Here is a 23,580-nt window from a genome sequence, read left to right on the forward strand (position 1 = left end):
TATTTTAAAGTTATATTGATTTTTTAAGTTTTTATAGGTTGTTGGTATATTATTTTTCAATTAGTGTATATATTTTTTGTGGTATGGTATATCATTTTTTTTTTGTGATATTTAATTTATATTTTATTATACATAGTGGTAGTATATAATTTTGTATTATGGTATATACATTTTAATGGTAGTATATAACTTTGTTAGCATAGTATATACATTTTTGAGTAATAATTTTGTAAGTTTTGATGCTATATTATTTCTCAACTCAGTATATATATTTTGTGGTATGGTATATCATTCAACAACTCATAAAAAATGAAAAAAAATCAAAATAACTTTAAAATAAAAATTAATTAAACAAAACTAATATACATATACCATAATATTAAAATATTTAGAATAAAATAGTAATTTGTTAAAGGGTGTATTTGGTAATATGTGATATTAAATAAATGATTAGGCTATTTTACTACAAAATTAAAAACATGGACATTTACTTACTTTCACACAACATTAAGGGTCATTTTGCACCAGGCCCCAAAATTATATATGTCTTATTAAGTGGGCTTGGGTGTCGTATTTACCAATAGATCTAGGTGTCGTATATTTGTAATTAATTTCACTTACCGTATATTTTAGACTTTTTTGTTAACTTACGGTGTATATGCAAACTTCCCTAAAAAAGAGATTTTTACATAAAATACTAATTTTTTATTAAAAAAGTAATGTTTTTACAGTCAAACATTTTTTTTTTAATTTTACGGTTTTGAAGAAATTTTTATATTTTTACGATTTTTTCTTTTTTCATTTTTTGTGTTTTTTCAAGTTGTTTTCACATTGTTTTTAGGTTTTTTTTTTTTTTTTGATGTTTAGTTGGTCTAGTGAGTTGTTTTCAAGTTGTTTTTTAGTTGTTTTTCTTTAAAGACCGTATTTTTGTAATTATGAAACTTTGAAAATAGTATTTTTAAAAACTTAAGTGCATATTTTTTAGAAAATAGGAACTGTAAAATAATAAAAAAAAGATTTAAATGTGTATTTAAAAAAAAATCTAATTTAATCACAACTAAAATCAATATACTGTCACTATAATAACCACTGACTGGGCCTTAGCCCTTGGGCAATTGTCTAAATGGCCTTTACAGAGAATAAATGAGAAATGGAAAAAGAAAAAAGTGGAACAGAGGAAAATATGATAATAATTAAAGAAAAATGAAAGAGAGAGAGAGAAATGAACAAAGGGAAGAAGGGAATAGAGTTGGTTGAACTTGGGGTGAGAAAGAAATGGAGTCAGGCGTACGTGAGTGAATTTGTGTTTATTATTTGATTTGAGTGTGAACCAGGGATCATGAATTTTATTGGCACTACTTATAAATCATTTGTAGTTATCCTTTTCACATGGTAAAATAATTCTAATTTTGGCTGGGATTATGTTTTCGTAATAAACATAAAAATGAATATAAAGATAAAAAGCACAATGATTTTTCTCATTGCTAACAAGGTGATAAAATGCACCTTAAGATCACACTTCGTTCATACATATATATGACCCTTGAGACAATGGCAAAAACTTACACCATCATAATTGTGGTACTTGCTAATGGTGATAAGTTAGAGAAACTAAAATTATTTAATTTGCCATAGTGGTAGGCTCACAACTATCATGGACACAAGCCAAGACATCCTTATACTCTCTGTAAATGGTGAAAGAGTCGTAGACTTCACCATCACGGCTTTTCTTGTACTCGAACAGAAGTGAGGAGTGATTGAACGCCGTGAGTTTGACAAAGCCAAAGTCATGGTCTCTGTACAAACTCCAAACTGGGATGAGTGAGCTGTAGTCTGATAAGCTGCGTCCTCCGCCGCCAACCACGACGTGGATTGTTCCATTTTGAACACCGGAATACTGAGATCTTTCTGTGTTTACACATTGGCTCTGCAACACCAACATTACCAAGATTAGTAGTGAGACTGAATTAATGTACCATTTTGAAAAGAGAGACTGTAATCAACTCTTGTTGCCAGCTGTGTTAAGATTCAATGAGATTCCAATTCAAAACCAATTCGCTAGGAATGAAATGGCCCAAGATTCTCAAGTCTTAACATTTCTTTGCTTTTCGTTTTGTTGCTTGTATCATTGAAGAGCAGAATATATATACATGCAGCCAAAACGCTCCTCCTGGTATTAATTGTCATGATGAGAAACAATATAAACAAAATGTGCATACCTGGTAAATGGGGCAAATCCTTTCATAGTTATGGACATGTCCAAAGAAGGCAATGTCCACCCTGTATTTCTGCCAAAGCTTTTGGAGGTCATCCTTTCCTTCGGGCTCCGAAAACGAGCCCTCCCTGCCGTACCAAGAGTTGGAGGAATATCCAAGTACACGATGAGCTGCAAAGATCAACCATGGCTGTTTGCGTCTATCTGCTGAGGCAAGGCATTTCTCAATCCACTTGTACTGTTCTGAGCCTTTCTTCCAGTCATGTTCAGTGTCAGCTATGCAAAATTTAAACATCCCATAATCCGCCGAGTACCTAAAACAAGACAAATCTACTTTGTTCAAACTGCACATACATAACAATCTTAACCTGATGGGAAAGTTCAAAAGCTTACCAAAACTTAGCTCGGTTTTCAGCTGGGACATAGTACATTGTCTCAGCTACAACACCACATTCCCCACCTGAATCCAAAGGTGTGAAGAAGGAACCTGAATTGGGCCAATCTCGTTCATGATTACCACTGCAGAAACCAAGCCAAAAGATTCAGCAACCAAAGCATTATGGGATTAATTGGATGAGCATGCATTTGTTTGTAATTACAATAAACCAACCAACCTTGCAACCATGTAAGGCACAGCTGATGCAATAGGCTCAACCTGTTCAGTGAATTGGTCCCACTCGGCAAGGTATCCATCTGCGTAGGCCATATCTCCAATGTGGAAAACTATGTCATAGTTTTTCAAGTCTTTGACGAGTTGGTCAGTGGTGTTAAGTGAACCAGGCTCCACTGAGTACTCATTAGAACCATCACGCTCTGCCTGAATACACATAATGAAAAGAAAAAAACCATGAAAACCACCACAGCACATGACGTTGACTGTTAACAGATATGCCTCAAAATCTCTACTTTTCTATATTTACCTTTCCCATGTCGCCAAATATAATAACACGCTGTAAAGAGTCTTGTCCAGGATATGGGGAGCCTCTGAAGGAAAAGTTCTTCTTGCTCCATATATATGTTCCATTGAATAAACGATGACCCAATCTATATGTGTACCTGCATAGAGAATAGAGATTTGCATATATATCACAACAGCACTATTAATTAGTGATGATTGAAAAGCTTAAATTCTCTTGAGACGCATACTGAGAGTTTGGCCACAAGTCTTTGAGGAAACTTGTGTGTGTGAAACCAGGATCACGCCAGCCAACAGTTCTTGCAGGTTCACCTAAAAAATCATAATCATAATCATAATCATAATCAAAGAAAAGAAATGAAATGAAATGAAATGGATTAGTAGTCAAAAGATCATATTTGTATATTACCACACATGCTGCTCCTATCATATGTCAATGTCCCAGCTGGAGATCTCACTTTGGATTCTCCCTTAAGACCCCACTCAACAAATGGAACAGCCTCGTCTATGTTGTATCCACTTGTCCAAGTTACTGTCATCTAATGAAAACCAAAAAATTGAAATATTTTAGGCTCAAAAGCAGACAAAATAAACATAGCTAGATTTAGTTTAGAAGGACCTTTTGGTTTACTTACTTCATCCCAAGCCTTCCCAAGAGCAAGGCGTGGATAGAGAGGTGCCTTTGGATTGGAAAATGCTATGTGATTTGAAATGGCCACCAGTTTTGGCTGCACCAATATATTGAACATTTATGTTAGTGTAAATTTTAGTGTTATATATATAAACATAAATAATAACCAAAGAAACACACATTTGAAACACCGCCTGAAAACAGAGCAAAAGAAAAGTCTGCCCGCTGATTTATGAGCCGGAACTTCAAAGAAGATTTCCCAGTATTTGCATAATTTGGGTTGGAATTATTCGCATACTTGAACTAAAAAATATAATAACAAAAAAAAAATCAAAGTTAGTTTCAAAAGAGAAGTTTTTATAGAAAACTTGAGTTGATAGAGCAAAGAGATCAACCTTGATTGGGGCAGTACACATGTATGGTTTTCCGATTTTCCAATTATCTGGGTCGATGGGTGGGCAAGTTGATGAGCTGCATGTGCGTATATAAACATTAATATAAATATATATTTACATAAATGGCTTAATATATAATGAGATCTTTGTCGACTTTGTGTGATGTATTGGCATATATATACTTACTTGAAATTTGCAGGAGAGAAAACTCCAATCCAATCACCAGAAGATGGTTCAGGGTGTTCTACAGTCACTGTTACCCATTGGGTATCTTCCCCCTATCATAAATCATCGTCAGATTATTAGAAACATGCAGCTCAAAATTGTTAATGTTTTGTCGTACTCGTCTAATTTACTGTCGTTTGCTAAGAACTTGTTTTCACTGTTGTTGTCGTTTATTGAACATATTGCTCCTATCACAAACGTCTTTTGCTTATGTTGACCCTATTTTTTTTCGAACACAGGATGTGCAGTTTTGAAATTGGGGAGGGGCGACAGAGAAAAACACACAAAACGACAATGACATAAAAGTGTAAGCAACAACAATGTTCTGAAAACAAAGTAATGTGTAGTAAACGACAATATTATTACAAAACGACATAAAATGTAAGAAACCTGAAAACGACGTAAAGTTAATAAACGACAATATTACTCAAAAACGACATACTAAGTAAGCAACGACAATGGTCCTGAAAACGACGTAACGTGTAGTAAACGAAAAAATTATTTTAAAACGACATAAAGTTTTAGAAACGACAATAGTTCTGAAAACGTCGTAATGTGTAGTAAACGACAATATTATTTAAAAACGACATAAATTTTAAGCAACGACAATGGTTCTGAAAACGACGTAACGTATAGTAAACGACAATATTATTTTAAAACGAAATAAAGTTTAATAACCGACGATGGTTTTCAAACGACAAATCATGAAAACAAAATGCAGTCTGACAGAAGTACAGCTGTACAACATCTATTCTGAAGTTTTCAATTCAAATAATATAGAAAACGACAAAATATTAATATATTGTAAAAATAATAATTGGTCAAATATACGCTATAAAATTAAATAAAAATAACATTTTAATATTTTAATGAATCATAAGAAAGCAACACACGAACAAATCAAATAAATTAACATTTTAAGGAATCATTCGCATAATATACAATAAAAAAACAATCTTTTAAAATGTTCTCTCTCTATATGTATTGTGTTTTCATTCTTCCCCATTTAATTATTATTATTATTATTTTTAGGAAAAATATTAATTTGACCCGTGTATTTTCCAAATATACGATTGATTCTTGTATTTTGTTAAATGATAAATCGGACCATGTGCTTTACAAAATAGATCAAAATAGTCTTTTATACTCAATTTTGGTCAAAGAAATTTCAAATATAATCTTTCATTCTCAACTCTTCGGTCACTTTCTCCACTTCTATAAACTCATCGTATCATTAACGACATGATAATTGATCTTATAATTGAAAATATTTTGACCGAAATCAGATCTAGGATACTATTTTGATTCATTTTGTAAAATACAAAATTTAAATTGTTATTTAACAAGACCCAGGAGTCAAATGCATATTTGAGAAAAATATCGGGCCAAAACAAAATTTTCCTTTATTTCTACTGCAGTTATATCTTTTTTAGACCAAGTGGAGATACATTATAGAAAGGAATTTTGTATTTATATCCTTTGGCACGTGCTTCCATAATACAAAGGTCTATATAAATAGAAATTTTGTAGGTTATAAAAGTAGTATCAATTTATAGTTAGTAAGTAATATGTGTGCATGGTTGGTAGTGAGACAATATCATTATTTATTATGAAGACAGAGACAGAGATATTTATTTATATAAGAGATGGTTGTAGCTAGCACGTGAGTGGTCACGTGGGGGGTACCTTCAAGCCAAGAAGATTTGGGGAAGCTTCAACAGAGGCAGAGATGTGAAGAGCCAACTGGGTTTTGTGTATGGCTATTATGGACAACGGGTGCTTATAATCATCATCTCCATATCCACACACACTCATCCCCAAAAACAACACAAAATACAGCACTGAATAAGCCCTAAGAACATGTCTTATTTTCCCTACAAACTCCAAACTAGTACTCTTTTCCATTTTTTTTGTATATATATATATAGAGAGAGATGAAAATGGAGGAAGAGTGAAAGAGAGACACTCAGCTCATTTTTGCTTGATGATTTATAGTGATATATGAATGTCTATTTATAGATGTCAAATATGAGCTAGGTAGATAGAGAGAGCAATAACATTTTAAAATAGAAGCAATTATATGTACATATTTAACACGTGATATATATGTAGGGCATGTTGAGGGATAATTATTTATAAATAAAGAAATACTACGGATATATATATATATATATATATTTTTTCTTATTCAATTTTATATATAATTCAACTAAAATATTTTTCTTATTTTAGTTATATTATAAAGAGATATTAACATTGTGGGGGTATCTTATAGTTTCAATTTTTTTCTTCAAAAAAGTAATTTATTGTTCTAGTTTTAATATTTAGTCACACTAAGTTTTTAATATGCTCTTTATTAACTTATTTTATTTAATTTTGCTAAAAAAAAATCATTTGGTGAATACCATTGTATCCAAACTACCTAACCTGATAACAAATTGTTCCCTCTCACAGCTCACACACTCATATCTCTCTCGCTGATTCACTTCCAGATCTCATGAATAGAAAATGAAAAAAAAAAACTAAATAATTACTCAAATGAATGTTTGCTTATTGGGTCACATATGTGTAGTATAATATTACAACTAACCTAAATTTAAATAAGAACAAGTAATTTTTAAATTTTATAAAATATTATATATGCGAAAATGTCAATATTGTTGTGACCATATATTTATGGCATATCATGTATTAAACTCATTTTGCTTGATATAGTGAATATATAGAGGTCAATTGAGTTAGACAGAGCTAGCATTACAATTACAAATAATAAAACAAATTTATATATGTATATATTTGGCTCTAGTATTGATTTGAGTATTCACGTGATACGTAGGGTATGTGGGAATATAATTATTTGTTAGATAATAACGAAATACTTACACAGATTCTTTCTGACTCACATTTATATAACTCAACTCAAATATGATTTTTTTTTAATTATATTATAAATTATTATTATTAGAATTTTACATTTCACATAATCCAAATAACATATGAACAAAACAATTAATAAGATATATATAAAAATAAAAAATAAAAAAGTGTTAGTGGTCCTTTACTTCCTAAAGTAGGGTCATGTGTCAGTAGGTATAGACAGGCTAGGTCCATACTTAGAACCTCAATTTTAAAAAAATATTAACTTTTACATAAAAAAAAAATCCCAAATTTTAAAAAAATGTTTTTTCTGTGGTCCCTCACAGAACTTGGTCCACCTGTGGGTCCCACTAATTTTGCAAGTGTGAAATATTGTTTTTGACCTATAGTAGTCAGTGATGTTAACCGGGTGAAAAATGTGTGAGGAGGTGGCAGTGAAAAATAAGAGCATTAAGGTAATTGAATGTGCATTTTATTGTATAGGTGAGGATATTACAGTAATTTTGGTAAGAAGTTGTAGTTATTTACGATATTGGCTACGTAATAAATTGAATGTTAATAAGTAATTTAATAATTCAATTTGTGGAACACTATTATAGTCGAATGTAACAAACATTTATACTTATGAAGTATTATTATATCAATGTGTTTATTAAGTGTTTCAATAGTGAGGTTTATTTCTTTCCCTGATGAATTAGTGAAGTATGAGCATAATATAATATAGTATTATAGTATATTAAGTCAATCATTGAATGATCAAGAGTCATTCTTTGCATTTTTAAATTTTGCCTGTTATTTTCATTTTTTACATAAATTAGTATGAATTAGAGTTATTTAGGAAATTGGCTATGTAATGTGTTGGGCGCTGGTAAATAATTAATACAAGATTTTGCAGAAAACTGTTATAGTGTAACATAACAAAAACTGATACCTTTGAATTATTTTTATATGAATTTATTTATTAAGTTTCAATGTTGAGGTTTATTTCTTTGACTAATAGATTACTGGAGGCATGAGCAGAATATGATATTAGATTCCATTAAGTAAATCGTTGAATGAAAAAGAGATATTATTTGCATTATCAATTTTTGCTTGTTATATTTTTTTGGCGAAATTAGCAGTAATTTGCATTTATTTTTGCTTCCGTTAATTTTTTTTATGGTTGGTTTTATAGTGTATTAGAGTGGCCAAGAATTCAAATAATATTAATTAAATTTTTTAATAAAAAAATAGACAGTAGAATGTTTGGCTTCAATTATTTTTTACAATAAGATTAATTGGAGATTTTTATAAAAAAAAATGAGTTTTATAGATGGTATAATGTTAAGCATTAATTAATTTTGCTAATATAAGTGATAATAACATTAATTAGATGTTTATTTAACAATTTTTTTCTATAAATGATAGAATGTTTAACATTGATTAAATTTGTTAATTGATTCATTTATGGATTTTTTTAATATTTTTTAATAAAAGTAAAAGATGCTAGTATTTGAAGATACATAATTGAAAAAATATTTGTACTACATTTTTCAAACTTTAGGTGAAATTGCTTGTAAGATACATAGGTTTAAAATTGAGAGAACATTGATAGTTTATTTGATGAGGAAATTATTATTTTATCACAGACTGGGTGGAAGATCGGGTCAACCAACTGTGAAGTGTCGATATTACGCGTGTATCGAATTGGGGGCAGTAGAAAGTCCCATATTACGCTAGTGTAATCTTAAATTGTGATGATTGAAAACGAAGACGCCCATCTGGTTTAGCGCTAATTAATACTCTTTGACCATTTGACCAAAGTTGCATCATTCTTGTATCTAACTGTAAGTGTTGTGGGGATGCTGGAAGCATGTACGTCGTCATTGAACTACCTCCCCTTATGTTGATATCGACAACTTTGTCTTGGTTAGGAAAATATTTTGACGTAGCGGAAGTTTGTGCTCCAAGGAGGACTAATTCTTTGTTAAGGCTGATGCTGAAAACATCTTGAATTTGTTTGGGTAAGTGAATAACTTTAATGGTTGGACTTCGTGAGTCGAATAAGTATAAGCTTCCTTTTGTGTAGTATACCGCATCTACTCCATCCATCATAACCCTGTGGTCCAGTGGTGGTGATCGCAACGCGATTCTAAATGCCAGAGGGGATAATTTTCCCTGTGCAGTACCTCCTACAAAGCTTTTTGTATTTTTTGAAACATTGTAAGGGAAGCAATGTGTTAATTATGAAAATTAATGAAGTAAAATTATGTAAGAATTCATTTATTTAATTATGTACTACTGGCATGTGTAACTGTAATGCCCCAAATTCTCCGATGTGGTTTAATGGCAGGATTAGTAGGCCGGGAGGGCCATACTTGCTTAATTATGTCATTAATTGATAGAATGCATGTATATGTGAATTATATTATAATATGATGTTAAATGCATGCATGTGGGTCCACATTTTAAATTACAGGGGTGTGATGATAATTTGGCCCGTTGAGGGTATAATTGTATATTTGTATGCATGTCGGTGATATATTGTTGAGACCACATTATAATGTGGGTTTGTTCGAGTTATTCGGCATGAGACGATCTTGGAATATTGATTAGCGGTCTAGTCATAACAGGTTTAAGTTTGGGGCTCGGGATGAGTCTCGGGGTGATTATAATGATTAGAGCGTTACCGGGAGTTAAGGGGTAACGGGATGTGAATTATTAGTGTTTGAGATTATCGAGAATAGCGGGAATTGGAGAGCGTTAATTATGATTAATGAGATAGGTTGGAAAGGACAAATTTTCCCTTGGGAGCCTTTAGAAACCCTTAATTGACCTAGGGGTATAATGGTCATTTTACCCCTAGGATAGATATAAACTACCTTTGGCTGTGAAACAGAGGGAAAATAGAGCAAGTTCTTGAGCTTACCCGTACCTTCCTTCTCATTCATCTTCTTTGTGATTTTTGAGCACTTGTTGAGGATTCAAGCTTGGGAAGTAGACCTTGGGAGTTTGGGAGAGTGTTCTACCATTGAAGAGCATCACAACCTGAGTTTGAGGTAACCGCTAAGGGACCAAAAGGTTGATCGTTCTCAGGGGTCATTCTTATATTAATTCTCGCTCGAACCTGAGGTAAGAAAACTGCACCCCGTGAATATATGACATGCGTGATTGTTATTGAGGCATGTTGATTGATAAATGTGGACATGGATTGCCTATTAAATGCTAGCGAATGTTGTTTACTTGTATATGTACTGACTAGTCAGGGACACTGACCTAAGAGTCAGAAATGGCATAGGGTCATGAACGCGGGGCCAAATGAAGATTAGATCTAATCGATATCAGCGTTGAATGGCTCTAAGGCATTAACGCTGGACCGACCCTAAGGTCGATGAACTTATAAGCGCTTGGCTAGTCTAAGACTAGTTACTAGAGCCAGGGCCTAAGGCCCAGGTGACCGTTTGTCACATGGCTAGGGAACAATTGTAACGCCCTACTTCCTTAGAGTCGTTACCAAGTGTGTTTAAAATCGTGCTTTCAACTCGCTAATCGAGGTTTTAATTCAAACTGTGTAACTAAGCCATAATTAAAAGGAAAACATTAGAGAAAGTAGTTTTTCATAGCAAATCATAAAACTTTACACCTGGGGTCCCAAAACATAGTTTAGAAAATATTTACAACACAAAACTGTTCTGAGCCAACTAAACAACAAAGTCTAAGTTCATTTACAAGCATCTCCCAAAATCCCCTAGCTGTGGCAGCCAGGCTGGCCGAACATGTACACGCCGCCTCACGCCTGCTGCACTCATGGTTGGTTGATCTTCTCTTTACCCTTACCTGCACCACAGAGCATCTGTGAGCCGAAGCCCAGCAAGAAAACCCATAACAGATAACATATGCAATACACAAGTCAAACATATAACAGGCCACCAATGGCTAAACACATACAGCCTAGCCGTCCCAGGCGTTTACCAAGCCCTGGGTTCGCGGACCACGCCGTGAGGATATCCCAGGTATCCTTTTGGGGACTCTCCCTGGCAACTTGCACCCCACGTGCTCAACGCTGCTCCTGGCCTCTTGCCGTTCTCGGCTTGCACTCAACGTGCCTGATGTCGTTCCCGGCCTCACGCCGTTCTCGGTCTACACCGTTCCCGGCTCTCGCCGATCACACATATAATATCAAACATGATATATCAACAAGTACAGAATTCAAGCATAAATAGTTAAAGGGCTACGCTCTGCAATTCTAACATATAGGGCTCGGCCCTGCATATCATTTCCATTCAACACACTGGGCTCAGCCCTGCACACAAGCTCTATGGAAACAGGGGTTTTCTTACCTGAGTTCCGAGCTTCCTGAGCACCGATGCCCCGAGCACAGTCCGCTAACGTGAGCCTCGCCGAAATCCTAGTCACAACACATAACAATACCCGTCCATCAAATTCTAACCCAATAAATAACTCCGAGCCACAATCCCTAACCTCCGGGACCTTGAATTCTATCAATCCGGATGATAAAATCCATCCCGAGCCTTACCCCTTGAGTTCCCAAGCCTAAAATACCATTAAAACCCAATCTGACACTAAGGGCCGCGACCCCACCCACTAGAGCCGCGGCTAGCCTCGAAACAGAGGCTAGCTCTTCACTGACCCCCTCACGGGCCGTGGCGCGCATGAATCTCTCGGCCTCCCACGGCTGCGCGCGCACGCGGGCCGCGGCGCACCCCTCCTAGGGCCGCGGCGCTATACAGCGAACCCAGATTTCTACACCAGTTTTCCATCCTTCCTTCAAGCCAATTCCCACCAAAACCAAGCCAACAATCCTAGTTAATAACACCATCACTCCAGCTCAATTTCAACACCAAAACCCAACAGAAACCTACTCCAAAAATACAACTAGAACACCCAAAAACAGCCTAGATTCTACCCACATGCAAAGCTTGAAAACACAGCTGAAACTTGAACATAACTTCCATGAAAAAGCTTACCTCTTGCTGAATTTAAACCCCTGATGTTGAACCTTAATCCTCAAGCTTCAAGTCCCTAGAGTATCCCAGTTGAAATCCTCCTAACTTCCTAGCCAATTTCCTTTGAGTTCCCTTCAAGTTTAGCCTTAGAGAGTGAAAGGGAGAGAGACAAGAGCTATTCTCCAGTTCAAGGAAAATATGAGTCGGTTCCCTAAGTTTCTAAACAATTCCTCTATTTTGTTTTATTCAGCTTAAATCTATATGGTTACTTCAAGGCTCGGGGTACCAAAACGTCCTCGAGGGCAAAATGGTAAATTTCCCAAATATTCTCACCTGGACATTCTATCCTCAAATATATCTCCAAATATATATTTTCACGTCTCAATAACCCCATAACTTATCTACTACCCAGATTACCCCTCAACTCGCCCCGAGTCCGAATCTCAACCCCGTTGTGACTCTCTGGCTAACCGCTCCCCAAGACTGTCTCGGATCGTGCTGTACAGACATATCACACATATACAACATACATCTCATTTATCACATTTATGCCCCTAATATCCAGACGGGGCCCACATGCACATTTAACTCAATTAAACATGCATCATAATCATATATACACATAAATTCACATATAAGCATATTAAACCACTTATTGCCCTCCAGGCACACTAATCAAGGCCCTAAGCCTGATTAGCAAATTCGGGTCGTTACAACTATCCCCTCCTTATAGAAATTTCGTCCTCGAAATTACCTGAACAACTCGGGGTACCGCTCCCTCATCTCTGACTCAAGTTCCCACGTCGCCTCCTCAATCTTGCTGTTTCTCCACAGCACTTTCACTAAGGTGATGGTCTTACTCCTCAAGACCTTATCTTTTCGGTCAAGAATCTGAACCGGCTTTTCTTCATAGGATAAATCCTGATCAAGCTCCAAATTCTCAAAACTTAAGACATGCGTTGAATCTGACATATACTTTCGGAGCATAGATATATGGAACACATCATGAACTCCCGATAAAGCTAGAGGCATCGCCAATCTGTAAGCTACCTCTCCAACTCGTTCCAGAATCTCGAAGGGGCCGACAAACCTGGGGCTCAACTTACCCCGAACACCAAACCGTTTCACACCCCTCATGGGTGAAACCCTAAGGAACACATGATCACCTACCTGAAACTCCACGCTCCTGCGTCTCAGGTCTGAATAACTTTTCTGTCGACTCTGGGAGGCGAGCATACGCGCTCTAATTTTCTCAACTGCCTCATTGGTCCTCTGAACCATCTCTGGACCCAAATACCTTCTCTCACCTGTTTCATCCCAATGAATAGGTGATCTACACTTCCTTCCATAAAGCATCTCGTACGGAGCCACACCAATGGTCGCCTGATAACTGTTGTTGTACGAGAATTCGATCAAAGGAAAATACCTACTCCACGATCCCCCAAAGTCAAGCACACAGGCCCGCAGCAGATCCTCCAATATCTGAATCGTCCTCTCAGACTGCCCATCCGTCTGAGGATGATAAGCGGTACTAAACCGTAACTGCGTGCCCATAGCCTTCTGTAAACTCTCCCAGAACTTGGAAGTGAAGGTGGGGTCTCTGTCCGATACTATCGACCTCGGAGTCCCATGAAGTCGAACAATCTCCTTCACATACAACTCAGCGTACTGCTCCACAGTATAAGTTGTCTTAATAGGAAAAAAGTGGGCGGACTTGGTATACCTATCCACAATTACCCACACAGAGTCATGCTGTCCCACAGTTCTCGGTAAACCAACCACGAAATCCATAGTAATATCTTCCCACTTCCATTCTGGGATCCCTAAAGGCTGCAATAACCCCGCTGGCCTCTGGTGCTCAGCCTTAACTTGCTGACAAGTTAAGCACTTAGCCACATAATCCACCACATCCCTCTTCATGCCCGACCACCAATATAAAGCTTTCAAGTCCTGGTACATCTTCGTCGTACCCGGGTGCAAAGAATAGGGAGTGGTATGCGATTCATCCAAGATCTCTCGCCGGAGATCAGAATCCATCAGAACACGGATCCGACCCTTATACCTCAGTAATCCCATCTCTGAAATGGAGAAGTCCTTTGTCGCTCCGACTAAAGCACTCTCCCTATGACCTCGCAACAGAGAATCCTTCTCCTGTGCTTCCTTGATTCTCTCAAGGAGTGAAGACTGAAGAGTGATGTTGGCTAACTGACCAACCACCAACTCTATACCCGCTCTGGTCATCTCCTCAGCTAACTTATCAGATATCTGCCTCGAGCTAAACAACTGTCCTGGGCCCTTCCGACTCAATGCATCAGCCACGACATTAGCCTTCCCAGGATGGTAAAGGATATCACAATCATAATCCTTAACCAACTCCAGCCACCGCCTCTGGCACATATTCAAGTCCTTCTGGGTAAAGAAATACTTTAGGCTCTTATGGTCGGTGTATATCTCGCACTTCTCACCATAAAGATAATGCCTCCAAATCTTAAGTGCAAACACCACTGCTGCCAACTCTAGGTCATGTGTAGGATACCTCTGCTCATACTCCTTTAACTGTCTCGATGCATAGGCTATCACCTTGCCAGCTTGCATCAACACACACCCCAAACCCTGCCTGGATGCATCACAGTAGACCACAAACTTTTCATTCTCTGTTGGCAAGCTAAGTACTGGCGCAGTAATCAACCACCGCTTAAGTTCCTTAAAACTGTTCTCACATCTGTCCGTCCAGACGTACCTGGTCTTCTTCTTTGTCAACTCTGTCAATGGCGTAGCTATTCTGGAGAACCCCTCAACAAATCGCCGATAGTACCCTGCAAAACCCATAAAGCTTCTCACCTCAGGAACATTGCTCGGTCTAGGCCAATCTCTGGCCGCCTCAATCTTGCTTGGGTCAACCAGAATCCCCTCCTTACTGACAATGTGGCCCGGAAATGTAACTTGTGGCAACCAAAACTCACACTTACTGAACTTAGCATACAACTTATGCTCCCTTAACCGTTGTAGTACCAATCGCAGATGCTGCTCATGCTCCATCTCTGACTGAGAGTACACCAAGATATCGTCAATGAATACGATCACAAACTTGTCCAGATAGTCCTTGAAAACCCTATTCATCATGTCCATAAAAGTTGCTGGGGCATTGGTTAATCCAAAGGACATAACCAGGAATTCATAGTGTCCATACCTCGTTCGGAAAGTGGTCTTTGGTATGTCCTCCTCTTTAATCCTTAATTGATGGTATCCTAATCGGAGATTTATCTTGGAAAACACTGTTCTTCCCTATAGCTGATCAAACAAATCATCGATTCTAGGAAATGGATACTTATTCTTAATGGTTAACTTATTCAGCTCCCTGTAATCAATACACATCCTGAGGGACCCATCCTTCTTCTTAACGAACAACACTGGAGCACCCCATGGCGAGAAACTCGGTCTAATGAACCCCAAATCAAGTAACTCCTGCAACTGAATCTTCAACTCCTTTAATTCCGCCAGAGCCATCTATAAGGTGTCCTAGATACCGGCTCCGCTCCTGGTATCAACTCTATAACAAAGTCAATCTCCCTCTGAGGCGGAAACCCTGGAAAATCCGCTGGAAACAACTCCGGAAACTCACACACCACCCTAGAAGTATCCACAACGCTTGCCAGGAATCCTATGCAACCTCCCTGCATCAGGTCCCTAGCCCTTAAGGCTGAAATCATTGGTACACGTGGTCCACTAACCGACCCCACAAACACAAAGGGTACCTCCCCTTCTGGTTCAAAAGTCACCATTCTACGCCTGCAGTCAATCGTTGCCCCATACTTGGATAGCCAATCCATACCCAAGATCATGTCAAAATCATCCATCTCTAGCTCAATCAAATCCACAAACAACTTCCTACCATCTACCTCCACTGGCAATGCCCTAATCCACTTCCTAGAGACTACCAATTCTCCTGTTGGCAACAAAGTCTGAAATCCCCTAGCATACACACCACTAGGTCTACAAATCTGATCTATCACCCTAGCAGATACAAATGAATGGGTAGCCCCTGAATCAAACAATGCAGTATACAAAGAACCAGCACTACAAATCTGACATGTCACCACTGAGGGGCTAGCCTCTGCCTCAGTCTGTGTCAAAGTGAATACCCTGGCAGGAGCAAGACTGTCACTCTGCTTCTGCTCCTCCTTCTTAACTTGAGGGCAATCCCTCTTCAAATGGCTGGCACTCCCACAAACAAAGCAGGCCCTGATCCTGCACTCACCCTGGTGTCGACGCCTGCACCGTGGACACATAGGGAAACTCCTCTAATTATCACTGCCACCCTGTCGGCCGGTGGTAGCACCACGCACTCTCCTATCAGAACTAGGAGGAGTAAATGAATCTGGAACTCTTCTTTTCTGCTCACTGGGGCCACTGCCCCGACTGGACCCAACAAAAGGAGGCACCATCCTCCTGGCATTGCGCCTAACAGCGCTGTCCTTCCATATTTGATCCTCAGCCCTCTCTGCAGTAAGGGCTTTATCCACCGCTTGGCTATAAGTGGTAGTCGCTGGATCCAAAGTAATATTCACATCGCGGGCAATCATAACATTCAACCCCCTCACAAACCTATCCCTCCTGGCCACATCTGTCGACACTAGATCTGGCGCAAACTTCGCCAATCTATCAAACTTTATAGCATACTCTGTTACTGTCGATCGATTCTGAGTCAGGTTGATGAACTCATCAACCTTCGCGGCTCGTACTGCCACACTGTAGTATTTCTCGTTAAAGGCACTCTTAAACTCCTCCCATGTCATGACCGCAACATTCCTCCGCTGGCTCACCACATCCCACCAGATGCGAGCATCAGCCCTAAGCATATAGCTTGCACAAGCAACCCTTTCATGTCCTTCGACCCTCATAAAATCCAAGATCAAGGAAATCATGTTCATCCACTGCTCCCCCAGTAGTGGGTCCGAACCACCCTCAAAGGTAGGAGGTTGCTGCTTCCTGAAGCTTTCATACAAAGGTTCCCACTTATTCTCCAAAGTAGACTGAACAAGCACTGGCACTGCAGCCTGCTGCATTGGCAGCCCAGTAACCTGAGGCGGGGCCTGCTGCCTCATCTGTCGCAGCTCTTCCTCTGTTCTCTGCAGTCTGGCCTCCATTTCGGCCAATATCTGTTGCTAGTTCTGTGGGGCAGGTGGAAGGTCCTGACCCTGATTGTCATCCTCGACCCTACTGCCACGGAGTCTATCTGATTGACGAGGCATCTCAACAAATATTCCTGCAACCAATGACGCCGCTCATTAGGCATGATAACAACATCCAAAACCACCTCCCAGGCACAACAGTAACCCACACATAACAACTCATATAACATATAACACACAACGGGCCATGCCCTAACATCATGCATATGTTAACTAATTCATCATGCTCTATACAAAATAAACAGGCATACAGGGCATTTAAACACATATTCAGACATACCAACCAATCTTACCAACCAACCCTGAGTTAAGCCTGTCACTGACTGCGTGTGTACATGTTCAGTCAATCTCCAGAACCAATAACCTTGGCTCGCTCTGATACCAAGTTGTAACGCCCTACTTCCTTAGAGCCGTTACCAAGTGTGTTTAAAATCATGCTTTCAACTCGCTAATCGAGGTTTTAATTCAAACCGTGTAACTAAGCCATTATTAAAAGGAAAACATTAGAGAAAGTAGTTTTTCATAGCAAATCATAAAAGTTTACACCTGGGATCCCAAAACATAGTTTAGAAAATATTTACAACACAAAACTGTTCTGAGCCAACTAAACGACAAAGTCTAAGTTCATTTACAAGCATCTCCCAAAATCCCCTAGCTGTGGCAGCCAGGCTGGCCGAACATGTACACGCTGCCTCACGCCTGCTGCACTCATGGTTGGTTGATCTTCTCTTTACCCTTACCTGCACCACAGAGCATCTGTGAGCCGAAGCCCAACAAGAAAACCCATAACAGATAACATATGCAATACACAAGTCAAACATATAACAGGCCACCAATGGCTAAACACATACAGCCTAGTCGTCCCAGGCGTTTACCAAGCCCTGGGTTCGCGGACCACACCGTGAGAATATCCCAGGTATCCTTTTGGGGACTCGCCCTGGCAACTTACACCCCACGTGCTCAACGCTGCTCCCGGCCTTTTGCCGTTCTCGGCCTTGCACTCAACGTGCCTGATGCCGTTCCCGGCCCCACGCCGTTCCCGGTCTACACCGTTCCCAGCTCTCGCCGATCACACATATAATATCAAACATGATATATCAACAAGTACAGAATTCAAGCATAAACAGTTAAAGAGCTACGCTTTACAATTCTAACATATAGGGCTCGGCCCTACATATCATTTCCATTCAACACACTGGGCTCAGCCCTGCACACAAGCTCTATGGAAACAGGGGTTTTCTTACCTGAGTTCCGAGCTTCCTGAGCACCGATGCCCCGAGCACAGTCCGCTAACATGAGCCTCGCCGAAATCCTAGTCACAACACATAACAATACCCGTCCATCAAATTCTAACCCAATAAATAACTCCGAGCCACAATCCCTAACCTCCGAGACCTTGAATTATATCAATCCGGATGATAAAATCCATCCCGAGCCTTACCCCTTGAGTTCCCAAGCCTAAAATACCATTAAAACCCAATCTGACACTAAGGGTCGCGGCCCCACCCACTAGAGCCGCGACTAGCCTCGAAACAGAGGCTAGCCCTTCACTGACCCCTTCACGGGCCGCGGCGCGCCCAGTAGGCGCCGCGGTGCGCATGAATCTCTCGGCCTCCCACGGCCGCGCGCGCACCCCTCCTAGGGTCGCGGCGCTATACAGCGAACCCAGATTTCTACACCAGTTTTCCATCCTTCCTTCAAGCCAATTCCCACCAAAACCAAGCCAACAATCCTAGTTAATAACACCATCACTCCAGCTCAATTTCAACACCAAAACCCAACAGAAACCTACTCCAAAAATACAACTAGAACACCCAAAAGCAGCCTAGATTCTACCCACATGCAAAGCTTGAAAACACAGCTGAAACTTGAACATAACTTCCATGAAAAAGCTTACCTCTTGCTGAATTTAAACCCCTGATGTTGAACCTTAATCCTCAAGCTTCAAGTCCCTAGAGTATCCCAGTTGAAATCCTCCTAACTTCCTAGCCAATTTCCTTTGAGTTCCCTTCAAGTTTAGCCTTAGAGAGTGAAAGGGAGAAAGACAAGAGCTATTCTCCAGTTCAAGGAAAATATGAGTCGGTTCCCTAAGTTTCTAAACAATTCCTCTATTTTGTTTTATTCAGCTTAAATCTATATGGTTACTTCAAGGCTCGGGGTACCAAAACGTCCCCGAGGGCAAAATGGTAAATTTCCCAAATATTCTCACCTGGACATTCTATCCTCAAATATATCTCCAAATATATATTTTCACGTCCCAATAACCCCATAACTTATCTACTACCCAGATTACCCCTCAACTCGCCCCGAGTCCGAATCTCAACCCCGTTGTGACTCTCTGGCTAACCGCTCCCCAAGACTGTCTCGGATCGTGCTGTACAGACATATCACACATATACAACATACATCTCATTTATCACATTTATGCCCCTAATATCCAGACGGGGCCCACATGCACATTTAACTCAATTAAACATGCATCATAATCATATATACACATAAATTCACATATAAGCATATTAAACCACTTATTGCCCTCCAGGCACACTAATCAAGGCCCTAAGCCTGATTAGCAAATTCGGGTCGTTACAACAATGTTCTAAGGTTATGACTCTATGGTCATGAGGAGGGTTATGTTGGTGACTAGTCACCATGCACCTATCATGTTTAAGCTTATAAAAGGTTCACCTATCTATTAAGCCTCGGTGACCCTATCGTCACAAGGCTAAAGGGAGCTAGACCCAACTTAGTGACTTTTGCGACTGTCACCTATTTGTTTGGACTGATAGTCCTGAATGATTATTATGATCATTGTTGATATTATATCATGCTTTATTGTGTTTTCTTGCTGGGCCTTGGCTCATGGGTGCTATGTGGTGCAGGTAAAGGGAAAGAAAAGCTCACCCAGCCTTGAGTGGAGAGCTTAGGTGGTGATGTGTACATATGCGGCCGCTTGACCACCACGGCCAAGGAGTTCTCAGAGGAACTAGGGGGTTTACCCTATTTTTGCCGCTTAGGTCAGCGGGATTGTAATTTTGAAACAGTAATGACCATTTTGAGTTGTAAATAACTTGTAAATGTTCTTGTGGGCCCAAGAACAGTTTTATGTATTTAATAAAATACATCCTTCCCTTTTTATTGATTTTTTTTCCACCTTAACCTGTTAATAACACTTAGAACACATTTTTAACCAAAGGACTTGGATAGCGGGTCAAATTTCCGGTTCACCGTAACTGTTCTGGGGTAACTAGGGGTTACAACTTGGTATCAGAGCATGCCAAGGTTAAGGTTCCTGTAGACTGGCTGGGTATGTACACACATCACTGAAGTCAAGCTCGACTCATGGTTTGGCAACTATTTATGTAGTTATATGTATAACTGCTTAAATATAGTATATATGCTTTACCTGTATGCATGAGATACCATGTTAAACCTGTGCCCTGAAATATTATATCCTCAGCAAATGTGTGCTAATTAGTACTGAGATTGTTGGAACATACCTATAAGTATGGTTGATTATGAATTATTATGTGATACATGCTAAGTGTTAAATGTTATAAACATGCATCTGCTTGTGTATTGTACGACTGTGGAATATGATAATTGTCTGCTTGTTCTTCGATCGTAAGGCGACAAGAGGTTTAGTTATTACTACCTGACTGGCCGTATTGATCATTATTTCAGCAAGGTGTCAGATAAGAATGAATCCAGGGCAGACAGATACTTCAGCTGGCCAGAGTGATCAGGGCCAGAATAATAATAACAGTCAGGGTCAGGAAAATGACCAGTCTCAGATTCCACAGCCAGCTCCTGTAAACTGGCAGCAGATAGTAAGTGATCTGCAGGCTACAATATTAAGACAGGGAGAAGAGCTTCGTCTCCTGAAACAGCAGTAAGCGCCTGCAGTGGCCAGTGTATCAGAGGCACCTCCTGTGTCGGTGCCAGCAGCTGGGCAGCTGTCTGAGGTTGGAAATAAATGGGAACCTCTCTATGAAAGGTTCAGGAAGCAACAACTTCCAGTTTTTTAGGGCAGTGCAGATCCTGCCAAGGCTGAACAATGGATGAGTATGATTACCACTATCCTTGATTTCATGAGGGTATCTGGTAATGAGAGAGTGGGCTGTGCCACCTATATGTTTCGAGAGGATGCCCGGATTTGGTGGGAGGTGATTACCCAGACCAAGAATGTAAATGCCCTGAGTTGGGAGGAGTTTCAAACTCTGTTTAATGAAAAGTATTATAATGATGTTGTCAGGGCAGCTAAAGCTGAGGAATTCATTAGGCTACTTCAGGGGAATTTATCAGCCACTGAGTATGCCTTAAAGTTTGATCGTTTGGCAAAGTTTGCCATGGAATTGGTGCTCACTAATGGGACCAGGAGAGAGAGATTCCTTCAGAGGCTACAGCCCATATTAGCCCATGATGTACGTATCACCACTGTGGCTGGGGTTACTACCTATGCACAAGTGGTTGAGAAGGCACTCACAGCTGAGAGTGCAGAGAACAGGATCTGGCGTGACAGCGCAGCCAGAAAGGATTTCAGGAAGACAGGTCCTCCATTTGTGGGTTCAGGTAGGGGTGTTGGCCCTAGTGATCAGAAGAGGAAGGTTCTTGACACCTTCCCAGTTCCAGGTCCTGAAAGGCGGCCCCGTGGTATTTCTATGGGTCGTCCAGGTGGTAGTGAAGCCTGGAAGTCTTATCTTGAGTGCCCAAGATGCAAGAGGCATCACTTGGGAGAGTGTAGGGCAAAGGCCTGCTTCTCATGTGGAGCAGTGGGTCATTTTAAAAAGGATTGCCCTAAGGCAAGAAAAGAAGAACCCAGAAAAGCGGACAGCTCAGCCCCAGCTTAAGTGTTCGCATTCACTCAAGCGGAAGCTAAGGCTTCTCCCTCAGTTGTTACAGGTCAGCTTCTTAGTGCTGGAACCCCTTATAATGTTTTGATTGATTCTGGTGCTACACACTCTTTTGTTGCTAGTAGTGTTATTGATAGACTGTGTAGACCCTGTGATTTTTATGATGTGGGGTTTGGTACTCTATTACCCACTGAAGAGTTAGTGGTATCCAGGAGATGGGTTAGATCTTTTCCAGTGACAGTGGAGGGCAGAGAGTTTTCAGTGGACTTGATAGAGTTGGTTATGACTGACTTCGACATGATATTGGGTATGGATTGGTTGGCAAAGTATGGGGCAACCATTGATTGCATAAGGAAGATTGTAACGACCCAAATTTACTAATAAGGCTTAAGGGCCTTGATTAGTGTGTCGGGAGGGCATAATTGGAATCTATGTGATTTAATGATTTAAAGCATGTTGTATGACTATTTGATATTTGAGATGCATGACTATGTGTATTAGTATGCATGTAGGCCCTGATTAGGTTAGAAGGGCATAATCGTAATTTTGGCCCGTTGCGGGCATAAATGTGTATATATATGTGATAATTGTTGAGACCACATTATTATGTGGATATATCTGTGATCTGTGACTCGAGACGATCCTAGTGAGCAGATTAGTGAAAAATTCATGGCGGGGATTTATACCCGGCTCGGGGTGAGCCTAGGGGTATAAATGGGAATTTAGTGAGTATATTGGAATCTATTTTGACATCGAGGAATATAATTGGTGAATAATTAGGTATCGAGAAGTAACGGGGAAATATTAGGGACACTTGAGGAATTAGCGAGAATTGGGTAAAATGACTAAAATGCCCCTAAGTGGATTAAAGGATTTAGAATTAAAAGGGAGGGCATTAAGGTCATTTGGCTTTTTAGAGATAGGTATTACTGAGGCTTTATGTTAGTGGAAGTGGTAGAATACTATAGAAGTCTGAGGAAAGAAAGAAAAGAAGGAAAAGAAAGAAAAGAGAAAGGGGAGGAAAACATAGCTGTTTTTCTAAGGGTCGGTTGGTGATCTCCTTCACCATTTCTTTGTGTTTTCTTGGAGCAAAACTCAGAGGGGAGCTAGTTTAGGCTGAGCAACAAGGATTTTGAGCTAAGCTTGAAGATTTGGCAAGGGTTTAGCAAGTATAAGCCATTTGCTTGAGGTAAGACCTTGAAGTTTCTTCAGTTCTGGTTTTGATTTTTAACTAAGGTATCTAAGCTGAGTTGATGGGGAATTATAGGGAAGTTGGAGCCAAGGATTGAGGAAGAGCAAGCTAAGGAGGTCTAGAGGCATCTTAAGGTCA

General features: G+C 39.4%; 1 protein-coding gene across 1 annotated transcript; it reads right to left on the minus strand.

Annotated features, from left to right (window-relative positions):
• Positions 1-1,451: 1,451 nt before the first annotated feature.
• Positions 1,452-6,361, minus strand: LOC133830060 (probable inactive purple acid phosphatase 27). Its single transcript, XM_062259964.1, has 12 exons — positions 6,069-6,361; positions 4,344-4,435; positions 4,158-4,233; positions 3,943-4,065; positions 3,767-3,859; positions 3,541-3,670; positions 3,362-3,443; positions 3,136-3,271; positions 2,830-3,032; positions 2,609-2,734; positions 2,220-2,529; positions 1,452-1,927 (listed from the first exon to the last, which is right to left on the minus strand). The coding sequence occupies exons 1-12, from the start codon at positions 6,285-6,287 to the stop codon at positions 1,622-1,624; spliced, it is 1,896 nt and encodes a 631-aa protein (XP_062115948.1). The 5' UTR covers positions 6,288-6,361; the 3' UTR covers positions 1,452-1,621.
• Between the last annotated feature and the right edge of the window lie 17,219 nt (positions 6,362-23,580).

This window comes from Humulus lupulus, chromosome 4 (genome assembly GCF_963169125.1).
Source record: "Humulus lupulus chromosome 4, drHumLupu1.1, whole genome shotgun sequence".
In the NCBI taxonomy this organism is placed as follows: Eukaryota; Viridiplantae; Streptophyta; class Magnoliopsida; order Rosales; family Cannabaceae; genus Humulus; species Humulus lupulus.